The sequence below is a fragment of the Camelus ferus genome, chromosome 16, assembly GCF_009834535.1.
Source record: "Camelus ferus isolate YT-003-E chromosome 16, BCGSAC_Cfer_1.0, whole genome shotgun sequence".
Taxonomy (NCBI): Eukaryota; Metazoa; Chordata; class Mammalia; order Artiodactyla; family Camelidae; genus Camelus; species Camelus ferus.
The window spans coordinates 660,344-673,399 of NC_045711.1; the positions used below are offsets into that span (position 1 = coordinate 660,344).

The 13,056-nt window shown below is 54.9% G+C and overlaps 2 protein-coding genes across 2 annotated transcripts in view; both read right to left on the reverse strand.

Annotated features, from left to right (window-relative positions):
* The window catches only part of SPNS2 (sphingolipid transporter 2), a 42,768-nt gene extending 36,606 nt beyond the window's left edge, over positions 1–6,162 (reverse strand). Inside the window, exon 1 of the mRNA XM_032497974.1 lies at positions 5,356–6,162. The gene's annotated coding sequence lies outside the window, so the exon portion shown is untranslated. The remainder of the gene's footprint in view (positions 1–5,355) is intronic.
* Positions 6,163–6,313: 151 nt separating this feature from the next.
* SPNS3 (sphingolipid transporter 3 (putative)) overlaps positions 6,314–13,056 on the reverse strand; it is a 42,520-nt gene continuing 35,777 nt past the window's right edge. The window contains 3 exon segments of the mRNA XM_006172540.3: positions 6,314–6,718; positions 7,667–7,838; positions 7,970–8,068. Coding sequence (XP_006172602.2) covers positions 6,630–6,718; positions 7,667–7,838; positions 7,970–8,068 — 360 coding nt within the window. The 3' untranslated portion in view covers positions 6,314–6,629.

Here is a 13,056-nt window from a genome sequence, read left to right on the forward strand (position 1 = left end):
TGAGCTGCCACCAAACAAGTCAGTCATTCCCACTCTGTGGGTTTTTCTGGGATTTTAGTTCAAAGGCACTCTCTAGAGTGGGTCCTTGAGTGGGATAAGGGGCCACCAAGGGCAGAGTGGTAGGGAGGACAATAAGCCCCTTTGAGTTGTGTGGCCCTGGGCAAGTCACCGTGGCCTCCTGAGAGCCTCAGCTAGCATCATGGGACCATCAGCTATAGAACTTGTAGGTTCTTATGTCCATCTCACCAATAAAGAAACTGAGACCCAGGGAAGAGAAGTAATCTGCCTAAGGTCACATACCTAGTAAATGCCAGGGCTTGCACTAAACCCAGGTATGTCTGCCCCCTAATCCAGTGTCTCCCCTACTGCTCCACAACGCTGCTTCTCCAGGCCAGAGCTTCCTCACCAACAGAATGGAGGCTGATCTCAACAATGGCTAAAGAGCCTCCTGATATTCACTCATTAAGACCAGACCATAATTTCAAAACCAGTGGGGCACAGGACATTAGTGGCCAGTGTTCCAAGGGCAAGTATACTGGGGAAATGGTGGGATAAACATAAATAAATAGGTTTCCTTACTGAGGAACGTTTCCAGGCCTTTAACCTGAGACTGTACATTGGGAATCTCCCACAGAGAGGTATAGGCTGCCGTCTCCCCATGTGTACTTGACCACTGAACATCTTGTAAGGGGACTACAGCTTTGCAGAACACACTCTGGGAAACACTGGCTCCTCCATGGCTGCTAACTGGGAGCTCAGTCCACCTCCCCTCTGCCCATCCCCCCACCACAGGAGCATCTCCAGGGCGCAGCCTCAGTCTCCCCTCTTCTCACATGGCACACTCTCTTGGCAGCCTCTCACCCATGCTTGGGCTTTCAGCAATCATCCACATGCCCAGGATACCCAGCCTTCATCTCTAGATATTGCCTCATCTCAAGGGTCCATATGCAGTCTCCTACACACTCCCCCTGGATATCCCCCAGCACTTAAACTCAGCACACCCAAGACTGAACTCATCCTCTTTCCCCTCAACCTGCTCCCACCCGGTATCCATTACCTCTTGACAAATAGCAGCAGCATCCACATTGTCCCCAAATGGAAACCTGGGAGCCATTTGGGATTCCTTCCCTACTTCTATGGCCTGTCCATTTTTTCTCTTTAATATCTCCCCATTGCTCACAGACTTAGCTCAAATTTCTCCATGTCTCACTTCAACCCTTTTAAAACTCAACACCACCTACCCCAACATACCCCTCTGGTTTTTTCTCCATATTACTTGCCAGTAATTTTTCTAAGTCACACATGTGACCCCATCACCACCTTGCACACAACCTTTCCATGGCTCCCCACTGCCTATAGGATTAAAAATATCTAAATTGCTTAACATGATCTCCATGACCCTTTATAACCCTTCATGACCCATGCCAATCTCCAGCCTCAGATCCCACTGCCTGTCTCTCAAAATTACACTCTACCACACTGAAAATGAAGCTTCCTGAACTCACTCACAGTTACTATACTTCCTGGAGCCTAGAGGAGTGGCTGGAATTGGGGGTGTTTATCTATAGTCCCCCCTCTCCCCTTGACACAAAAGCCCTTGTCCTATTAACACAATGATGATTCAGGACCACGGAGAGCGTCACCTGGGCATCCCCCTCCCCTGGCTTTTCAGTCCTGCACTGTCTATGCTGTCTACTTAGCGCACTCCTCCCACTTATCCTTCAGAGACCCAGCACAGACATGACTTCCTTCAGGAAGCCCTCCCTGACCCACCTGAACAACTGCCATTTCCTCCTCTGGGCTCCTTAACTAACCTGGGTATCCCTCCATCACACCAAACTCACTGTGCTAATTACACTTGTACATAAGCCCACCACTCCCCTCCCCGCCACCAGCCCCACAACAGACCCTGAGCCTGGAGGGCCTATACCCTGTCTGATTCATCCCCACAGTCCAGGACAGAGGAGGTGCTCAGAGAATGTTTGTTGATTGAATGAGTAAATGACACTTAGCAGGTGCTCAGGAAATATGTGCTGATTTGCATCATGTATCTGCTGCTCTGCATGACTCAGAAGCCAGCCAAATTCCTCTCCTAGCCTCTCTGGAAAAGGCATCCTCTCCCTGATTGGCTCCACCCTCTACTAGCTTCCCTGTGCCATTTGAGTACCTTCTCCACAGGTCACCACCCACAGGTGGGAGAGAGCATCTTCGTTCTGCTCCTGCTGTTGCCAAGCCAGGGACTTGTCGGAGCCCCTCCATTCCCCAGCCTGGGCCTGCCTCATAAGCTCTGCTCAGAACGCTTTGTCTCTGCCTCCCTCTCCAGCTCTGAACAGATGGCTCTGAGTCCCCACAAATACAGAAGTTCCTGTTCTGTCATTTGAACATTTTTAATGCTTTCTGAATTATAGAACCTGGACTCAGACTATCAGAAATGAAGACTCCCTTAAAGGACATTGAGTCTGGCCTCTTCCCTGTCCCATGGAGAGGCTGCATCTGAGTGGCCTGCCCAATATCATTGTAATGGACACTGTCTTTGGTTTCGTGTGTTTCTTGGTCTTTTTTTTTCTTTCATTGCTGTTTTATTTTGATGCTCAGTGTCCATTCCCCTTCATAATTGCACCCTAGTTTCCTGGTACTTAATGGAGCTATAAATCAAGGCATGGGCATAGGATCCAACTGGGCTCTCTCATCCAGGGCTTTAAATCTTGAGTAGAGTGGGAAAAGGTTAGGGAAAAATTGTCTGGAGCTCTGTCGAGGGCCCCCCAGTAAGATGACCCAGGAGCCCTGGCTCCCGAATCTCCCATCTTCCCATAGATTTTGTGAGCTCCTGGTTTGCTTCAACAAATCTCTTTCTTAAGACATCAGTCAGCTCCCACTGCACACAACCCTACAACCTTAACCAATGTGGTCTCACAGAAGGAGCACATGGAGTCATTCACCTCCCTGTGTTGGATAAAGCTTGGCTCCAAAAACCTCTGGTGCCTCCTGCAGCTGCCTTGAACCAAACAAGCTCACAGGCCCACCCAGGCATGGAGGAAAGAAGGCACTTAAGGGAAGGAAACAGACAGACTGATGTCTGGTGTTGCAGGGGGACAAGCCAGGATTGGGGGGTGATCCCCCTGATGCATGTGTTCAACCCTCCAAGCCTGAGGTTAGGGTGGAAGAAGAGTGTTATCACCAGTACCCTAGAAACACATCCTCAAATGAGATGCCCAGGCACACACACACTGACAGGCACACCTGCATACTGGGATGACACCTGGGAGCTGGAATGCAGCATGTGTCCAGGAAGAGCAATTAACACAGGAAGTGAGCAGGTCAGGTTTGAGGGCCTCGTCCTGCTCAACAGCATGTTCCCCTATCAACATTCCCAACAAGTGAGTCTAGCGTACCAGGGACTGGGACCACTCAGCAAGTGACCTTTTGGCCAGAAAAGTTTGTGTTCTACTGACCACTCCTCCTGCCTAGCCTGAATGGCCAGGCTCTCATAGACCTACACCTGTGGCCTCAGCCTGGTGAGGTCTGAGGGACCAGCCCCAGACAGGAAGAGGGTGGGGAGCTGAGTATAGCTGGGGCTTGGGTTGGTTGCAGAACAGATACTGGGCTCTCCCTCCCAGAGTCCACCAGTCTCAGAGCTCCCGCCCTGCCTCCAAACCTCCTATAAACTCCCGGCAGGGCTTTCTGTCTAGCTCAGTCTCAGAAAGCACCACCCTGCCCTGCCTGGCAACCCAAACCTCAGAGTGCGCTTGAGTCAGATGGAACTACCCTGATTACAGGATTTGGCCCCATCTGAAGCCCTCCAGTCCCAGGCAGTCTCTTCTGCCTCCTCTCCCTCCCCCGAAACACATAACCCCTTCCTCTCCGACCAACCACACCCCTCCATGATTCATCACCAGTATCTTCTGTCTCAGCCCCCTGCACCTTTGACCAATCCCTCCACCAGGAATTCCCTTCCCCACACCTTCTCTGGCTATTTACCAGCTCTTAGGCCACCTCCTCAAAGCTTCTGAGGGATGTAGGCCCCCCTTCTGCCCACAGATGTGCCTCCCTTGGCCTTGCAGAGTGTCTCCCTATTTTTTCTGGGGCTGTGAGGTCCAGGACAGGGTTGGAGTCAGATTTACTGCCCAGCACCAAAACAGGAACCCACTGATACCAATATATGTTTCTAGAACTGGCATCAGTGAGGTTTCTGATCTTTCTCCCCAGCCGCTGGACTCCGGGATGGAGGAGGCAGGGTGGCTGGTGTTGAGAAGCCCTTGCCTATTTCCTGGGGGGTAAGCTTCACAGAGGTCCTCCCCAGGACTGTACGGAGGAAGATTCAGACCTTATTGCTGAGCTTCTGTGGAACTAGACCCAGCCTGTGAGAAATCACATGAGGCGTAGGTTCAAAAACCCACATTCAACACACCTCTTAAATATAACTGGGGCGTCCACAGCTTGGAGCGGACAGGAAGTGGCCCAGGTACACAGCCAGTGAATGCCATGGGGGACCATGACATCCTGGCTCCTGCACAGACTGGCTGCCTCCTTCTTAGGAGAAACCAAGTGTAATACCATGATTTATAATGAGAAATATATATTTGGTCTTTGTCCTGTTTCTGACACAGAGCTCCTAAAATCCTTGGAATTTCCTAGGTGATGAGGCCTGCACAGTGCCTTTTGTTTGTTAATGAGGTGACTTTTGGAATTCACCTAAGGACGGGGCTGGTTGCCAGAGAGCCAGCCACGTGATGAGAGGGTTGGAACTTTCAGTACTAAACCCCCACCAACCACCTAGGGGAGGGGAGAGGGGCTGGAAGTTGAGATCAGTCGCCAGTGGCCCATGGTTTAATCAACCATGCCTAAGTAATGAAGCCTCCATAAAATCCAGAAGGACTGGGTTGGGAGAGCTTCCGGGTTGGTGAACACATGAACATCTGGGGAGAGTGGTGCATGCAGAGAGGGCATGAAGGCTCCACGCCCTTTCCCTAGACCCTGTCCCATGCATCTCTTCCATCTGGCTGTTCCTGAGTTATAGCCTTTATAATAAACCGGTCATCTAGTGAGTAAATGGGTTTCCTGAATTCTGTGAACCGCTCTTGCAAATTAATGGAACCCAAGGAGTGGGGCGTGGGAACCTCTGAGGTTACAACCTGGACTTGTGATTGGCATCTGAAGCATAGGGCGGGGGTGGCAGGGGCAGTCTTGTAGGACTGAACCCTTAACCCGAGGAATCTGATGCTCTCTCTGGGTAGACAGTGTCAGAATTGAGTTGAACTGTAGGACACCCAGATGGTGTCAGAGAACTGCTTGGTGGTGAGGGAACGCCCCCCTCTCACCCCGTGCCCACATTATAATTGGCTATAGAACCCTTACCAAATACCCCCAGGAATCCTTTTTCTTGTAACTTCAGAGGCAGTCTGTTTCATGAGCTCCAAGTGTCAGATCGTGGGTTGAGGGGCTGGTCAGACCGGTGATGGCTGCTCCTGAGGGAGGGCTGAGACTTGGGTTGTGGGGGAGGTGTGGGCTGAGCTCAAGAGTCCAGCTCCTGGAGCTTGTCCCATCCAATGATAAGGGGCAGGGATGGAGCAAGCAAGGGTCAGGAGGTGAGCGTGAGTCTAAATCACTGCTCTGCCCACAGCTGCTGGGAGGCAAGCCCAGCCTGGCACAGCAAAGGTGGCGATCAGCGAGCGAGCAGTGATTGCCCTGCAGGGCACCGGGGGAGGGGGAGAGGCACTCATGCTCATGGCAGAAAGAACATGCCTCCCCACTGCTGCCCGCCTGGAAGCTGTTGGTTTCCTGCAGGGTCCACTGTGTGCAGCTGCTCTGAACCCAGTGGCCAAATGTGAGTTCCACAGAGCCAGCTTTCCCCATGGGCTGGGTTGGGATCAGAGCATGGGGTTGGGGTGGGGGCCAGGGTGCAGAGCACACAGGTACACGGCCATGCGAGTCCCCTGGTGTGGCTCTGGGGCAGCGGGGTCTGTGCAGGCTTGGGCACTTCTCAGAGCGGTTCCCTACATCTTGCAGCCACACCCCCACACCAGCCGGAGGAGAAACCCACCCTCAAGACTGCTGATTCAGCCCCATCTTTTGCTCAGAGGGTGAACTCACACAGAGCGGTGTCCTGTGCCCTCCTGACCCCTCAGAGTGGGGAAGCTGGGTCAGAGCAGGCGGTCCAGGGTGAGGACACATAGACACTCACGCTGAGGAGCCCCCTTGGTTTCCAGAGCAGCAGCCCTGCATCCTTGGCCCAGACTGCCCACCTCCGCCTCTCTTGCTTCCAATCCCAGCAGAGGCACCTTGAGGCTATAAATAACAGGATTGTCTACAGGCCTATATCCATGGGCTTTGTATTGGCCATACTTTAATCGGGGCCCACAGGCAGCCAGGCTGAGGACCCCAGGCTGGAGCGGCCTCGTGCTGGGTGTAGGCACAGGCTTGGGCCTCCCACGGAGGGTGGTGACAGCTCAATTCCCAGCCCAGCCGCAGGTGCTGCCAGCTATCTAGCCGGGAGCAAAGAAGTGGCAGGTGCAGCTCGGCCAGGGTCCCAGAACCACAGCCAAAGGTGGGCAGAGGCACTGAGGCAGTGGAGGCCACCCGGAGGGATCCAGGCCAGGTGGGTGGGGCCTCCTCACTGCAGGGCAGGGGCCTCAGTGGTCCTTTGTGGAGGCACTCGTGCCAGGAAGTAGGCGTTGGCTCTCCGCGGCCTTGCCATCCATGTCCTTATTGTCCGGGGTCCCTGTGGGAGGAAGGAGCTCAGCCAGCCCCAAAGGAGGCAGAAGGTGTTTTGGGATCAGGCCTGGGCACAGACTTTCACGAAATACCCTAGCTTCCATTTTCAAAATAAATTCCAGATCTGACTCCTTGTCTCTGCCTTCAATGTCATCACCATGGTCCCAGCCCCGCTGCTCTCCCCTGATGGCTGCCAGCCTCCTATAGCCTCTTTGCTTCAACCCTGACCCCCTACAGTCTGTTCTCAACACAGCAGCCAAAGTGGTGCTTTTATGATGTAAATCAGACACCCTGGGGCTTGTCCACTGGAAACTCCATAGCAGCTCCCATCTCACTCAGAGGTAAGGCCTCAGTCCCTACATAGGCTCCCAAACTCCCCATGTTCTGGCCCCATTACTACCACCTTCGTCCTTACCACTGGCCCCTTGCTCCTGCTGCATTCACACTGGCCTCCTTGCCCTCAAACACATCAGGTACATTCCTACCTCAGGGCCTTTGCACTGGTTGTTCCCTCTGCCAGGAGCACTTGCCCCCAAATAGCTGCATGACTCACTCCCTTATCTCCTCCAAATCTTTGCTCTAAGGTCACCTGTGCAGCAAGGACCTCTCTGACCACCCTTTCAAAAATTGCAAACCTGCCCCGACCTGTTCCTCTCTCCCCACTTTCCTGCTTAACATCTCTCCATAGCACATATCACCTCCAACATCCTCTATCTTTGCTTCTTCTGTTTGTTTCTTGTTTATTTCATTTTCATGAGGGCTTAGACTTGGCCTTCACTCCCCAGCATCTGCAACCTTGCCTGGCACATAGCAGGGGAGTGATAACTATTTTTGAATGAATAAATAAATGAAGGAACAAATGAATCAACTCGCCAGGGGCTCAGGGGGTGGCTGGTGCTCCTTGCTCCTCTGGGGTCAGCCCTGAGCCTGGTATGGGTGCAAGGGGCAGGGGTACCTGGGCCAGGCTGCTGGGCCCGGGCCTGGTCTCTCTCCAGGTACAGCGCAGTCAGCAGGAAGCAGCCGCCACCCAGGGTGATGACGAAGGCACAGCACAGGAAGCTCTGCTGGAGGCTGAGGAAGCGTTGCAGGTAGGAATCGGGGCGCCCGGCCCGCAGGACGCTGGAAATCTGCAGAGAAGAGAAAATGGGTCTGCCAGGCCAACCAGGCCAGCCTCCAGGCCTTCCTCCAGGCCAGTTCCTCCTCTAGGCCCTCCCCATTCCCTACCCACTTAGGCCTGCCTGGAGTCACCCAATCTTACAAGTCCAGTGAGGTAGGGGCTGCCGGCATCTCCCAGGATGTGGCCCACTGTGATCTGAAGCGCCTCTGCTGTCCCCCGGCACCTGGGCACCACCACAGACTGCAAAACACAGGAGAACCAGGGGAGCTCTGCAAGTGAGGGCAGAGAGCAGGTGCCCCCTCACACCCACTCCTGTTCCCCACCTGCCACAGGCCTGCCTGGCAGGATGACAGGCTGGCAAGGGAGTCAGCAACTTCAATGCCTGAAGCACCACCACCAGGACATCAGGCCCCTCCTCGGTTCAGGAAGGTTCCCCAGTCTCCTGGGATTGAGCTGCCAGGCCCCTGATGGAGGCCACCCTTCCTGAGGGTTTGCCTGGAACCAGGGAGACCAGGCCTGCCTGTGACAACACTGATGGGGCTGGGGCGTCCCAGCTCAGAGGCCCAGGAGGTGGTAGTGTGGGCTGTAGGGTGAAGCAGGTACACGGCTAGGTGTCTGCATGTGTGGGCACCTGGGTTGGGTGGTGCGGGGGCTCAGCCTCTCTCTCAGGAAGTTCAAGCCCCTCTGGGCAGAGACTAAAGGCAGCCTTGCTGGAAAGACCTACGTGGTAGAGGGTGGAAGGTTAAGAATATGAATTCCGGAGTCAGGTTGTCTGGGTTCTAATCCCACGTCCCCCACTCGCTAGCTGTGTGACTTTGGGCCAGCCACTCCACTTCCCTGTGCCAGCCTCCTCATCCCCATACGGGGCTAATAGCACCTGCATGGAGGATTTTGTTTATTATCATTCTCCATCTGGTACCTGGAGGCTTCAGGTGGACATCAGACAGAAATAATGCCCTATGAGTCCAGGAGGCAGAATGCTTCTGGGCATTTGAATATGCTGTGCCTTCTGCCTGGCGAGCCTTCCCCTATCTGGTCCAGCTGGAGCATCCCTATTTGCCCTTCAGGACTGACTTTGGGCTCACCTCCTCCGTGAAGCCTTCCAGAGTTCAGGTGCCTACCCTGAGCTCCCACAGCCCCTGTGTGCATTCCTAGCTGAATGCACATTCCCCACAGCTGGAAGGGTTCCATCTTTGTCCACCTCCCCTCACCCCTACAGCGTCTGGTTAGCAAAGCTCCTGTCTAATTTCTCCCAGGCTCCCTGGAGTACAGCAAGGCGCCAGGCACAGAGGGGACTCGCTGAGAGTCTGCCAACTAAGTAAGTCAGGTAGAACCATCTGGGACACTGGTCCCAGAAGAAACTCTGCCAGAACCCAGGGGTGCAACGAGGGACGGGTGTGGGGGGAGGAGGGGTTCAAGCAGAAGCCACATGGTCATGTGGTCCCAAAAGGGCAGCCACAGGGGAGCTTTCCACCCCAGAGTCTTATCCCCAAGGACTAGCTGTCCATAATCCAAGCCCATCAGAGAATAATAACAATGATAGTTACTGACATTTATTAAATGCTTCCTGTATGCATTTTATATATCTCCTATATATATTTTCTATATCCACTCAACCAACCCATGAGGGAGATAAGATTACAATCCACATGTTACAGATAAGGAAACCCTCCACAGAAAGGGTGAGTAACTGGCCCAGGGTCACCCAGCCAGGAAATAGCAGGGCTGAGATTTGATCCCAGGCCTTCTCCTCCAGGGTCTGACCGTTGATTACTCTGCCATTAGGAGCAAGGAGGAGCCTCTCCAGCAATATTTATGCATTTGTTATAGAATGCTTGAACAACAGCAAGGGGAACTAAGAGGACAAACTCACCCCTAGCCTCACAAGTGGGAAATTGGTAGCGAGAAGAGGGAAAAGCGCTCCTGGCAGGGGACAGGGTGAGCCAAAGTGGAGGCAGGAGCCCAGGGACTGGGAGCCGCAGGACTGGAGAGAGGAGCCTTGTGGGTGGGCAGGGCACTCCCGAGGGTGACCGGCTGGTCCTGGAGTCACTGGCACTGAGCCACTCTGTCCAGGTGATGAGAGAAACCGGGCCTCCCACTCATCACTGGGACCTGCCAACAAGCCTGAGAAGGAACTGACCACAGCTTTGCACGTTCCCCAAGTGCTTCCTTCTCACCCCATAATTATGTGATTACTCACTGGTGGTTCTGGGCAGAAGGGCAGGGCCTCCTAGAAGATGGGCCCTAAGCATCCAGAAAAGTCCATGCAGGGGCTAGGGCTGCTTGGATCCTCAGAGAGCCATCCCTTCCTCCCTTCCCAGGAACTCAGACCTGCTGGAGCCAGACCAGTCCCTGCTGCTGGTGGTGGGAGAGGTCTGTCTCCCCAAGTCAGTTCAGGGTCCCCAGGTCTCCATACAGCCGAGGGGCCAAAATTGGGCCCCCCACCAGCAGCTGGAGAGCCCAGCAGGTAATTTTAGAAGTTCAGAGGTTTTGGGTTCCCAAAACGCCAGGCTCACTCTATTCTGAGACAAAAACACCTCTGTTTTTGACTCACCCATCTTAGAAGAGCTGTTCCCTTTATAGCCTGGGGCATAACCAGCGCCAATCAAGGGTCTGCACAAAGTCTGAGTGGCAGCCACCAGGTGCAGACTCCCTGGCAGCCTGCCTCCCATCCCCGACTCAAGCCTCACACCCAGACACCCCTGGGAGGGAGAGACAGACAAGAGAGCAGACGGCCACCTAGGGGCAGGAGGCAGTGCGGGAAAGCATGGAGACACTGATGGAGAGAGAACGGGAGAGTGACTGACGACCACCCACCCGGGCTAGGGGATGGTTGCCAGGGGTGGTCTGAGGTGGGTCTTGGCTGTGACGGGGCCAGATCCTTTTTATTAACTGACCTAACAGGAGGCAGGGTCTTCCCAGTGCGCAAGGAGTCAGCTCCACATTGGAGGGTGTGTGAACAAGGGGAGGGACTGGGCTACTCAGAATTTTGCAAGGGGTTCACGGGCTGGGCGGCTGGCTATGCTAGACCAGCGATCTCCAGGTGCCTTCTGAGCAACATCGCCATCAGGATCCCATGGGATATTCATTAGAAATTCAGACCCCTGGAACCCAACATAGACCCAACCAAATTAGACTCCAAGGACAGAGGGCCTGGAAGCTGAGCTTGTAACAAGCTCCCCCAAACCCAGTTCTTATGCCCCATGAAGCTTGAGAATCACTGGACCAGAGAGCCCCTGAGGCCCATCCCCCAGAGAATCTGGATTCTCCTCCTTGTGGAGAAGGGGGGCAATGAGAGGAGTGTCCTTGAGGCAGGACTGACGTGGGGCCCGGGGAGTCCTCAGCGACCCCTCAGGAACACCTGTGACGCAGACACTAGCTCACTGGTCCCTGGCAGCCTGGGCGTAACTGGTAGGTCCTGTCTTTCTACCTACTGCGCACGTGAGCAAACCAAGGCCAGAGAGGTTGCTACTTAGCCACCCAGAGAGCAGCAGAGCTGGGAGTGGAAACAAGTGGGCTGTTCTAGAACCCTGGTTCTTGGGCTCTGCTGCCCTCTCACCTTCTGTGCCTCAGGAGCCAGGGCAGGCGAGCAGATGGGACCTCCCTGCACTTCCTGCCACACCAGTGTCCCCTACACACTTCCTGCCCCTGCCTGCTTCCTCCCCAGCCCCCATCCCACTCCCTGCTGGCCCCTCTCCACCCACCTCCCCTCCTGCCCCCTGGAGGCTGCTCCTGCCTCACCTCTAGAAAAGGAACACCTATGTCCTATGTGGAACCTATGTCCTGCCAGCTCCAGCTGCCATCCTCCTCAGTGCAGCTTCTTACAGGAGTTACACTCTGGGTCTCCTCGCCTCCCACCTTTCCTCACCCTGCTCTGAGCTGGCATCTGTCTGCCTCTCCACTGCACAGCCTGGGTCCCCACAGCCCGCCTCTCACCAGCATTTGGCCCAAGACCACTCCCTCCCCAAGCCTTCCCCTCTCTGCCAGAGGACTGGGCTCCAGGAACTGCAGGGACTGGTCCAGCTCTGGCCACCAAAGTGTCACAAGGCCGTCCTTCACTGAGGGCCTTCGGGAAGGTGGGCAGGTGGGGGAAGGGGAGCAGAAGCTTTCCTGGGATGACAGGTCCTGGCTAAGCTATGGGGGCTGCAGGCCTCTGAGCCTGGGGAGGGGGGTGGGGAACAGCGGGTGGGCTGGATCACGTCCAGCCCGTCCCCCAGGGCAGCGCCAGTCAGCTCCGCAGCAGAATCAGATGGTTCAGACTATGGCTGACTGGCTCCCAGCCCCTCCTCTCCCCTGACCCCTGCCCCCAGCCCAGACACAGCTCTGCAAAGAGCCTGGCTCTGCCAGGTTAATCATTCTTGCAGACATAGACACTGGGGGACATGGGCGCAGTCCTCACATATCTGGGGGCTGTCATGCGGAGCAGGGGGCAGGAGCGTGGGGGACAGGCAGAGGGAGCTGGGGCAGGTTTCAGAGCACAGGCTGGGGGGGGGGTAGTTCATCTCCCTGTGCCTACAAGTGGGCGACACCACTCAAGACAACGTCTGCCAGCACGATCCCATATACCGAGGGCTTTCCCTCAGGCTAGCTCGCTCACCCCGCCAGGCCGGTTGTGATTACCCCTTTTTATAGGCAAGGAAACTGAGGCCCAAGGCCATTCAGCAGGTCTGTGGCTGAGTCTGGGCTGCAGCAAGTCTCCCGTCTGAAGGGAGGAAAAGGGAAGATCCACCAGCCCTGCAGCTGATACACCCATCCAGGAGTCAAAGACAGGGCAGCCCTGTCTACACTCGCTGAGCCTGGGCCGTGGGGACAGGGAAGAACATCTAGACAGAGAGTGAGCCTCCGGTCCACAGTAGTATTCAAGCAGGTCTTGTTGACTAGTTAAATGACTACCCTTCCTCACAGCCCTTTCAAACCGAGATTTCAGGATGCCAGGCTTTCTTTGGGAGATGGACGATGAGAGAGCAGAAACCTCTGACCTGCTATCAGAACCCAAGCCAGCATTCTCGGTGCTGGACAACAGGCAAAAGCTCCACACAGTTCTTCTCATTTCACCCACACAAAAATCCATGAGGTGTTTTCATATCCATTTTCCACACACAGAAACTGAGGCTTGGAGACACAAAGTGACTCGCCTAGGCCACACACAGTAAGTGGCAGAAGCAGAGCAGAAACCCAGGCCTGTTTCCTGAATCCAGGTTCATGCCCCTTCACTAGACAGCTCTCAG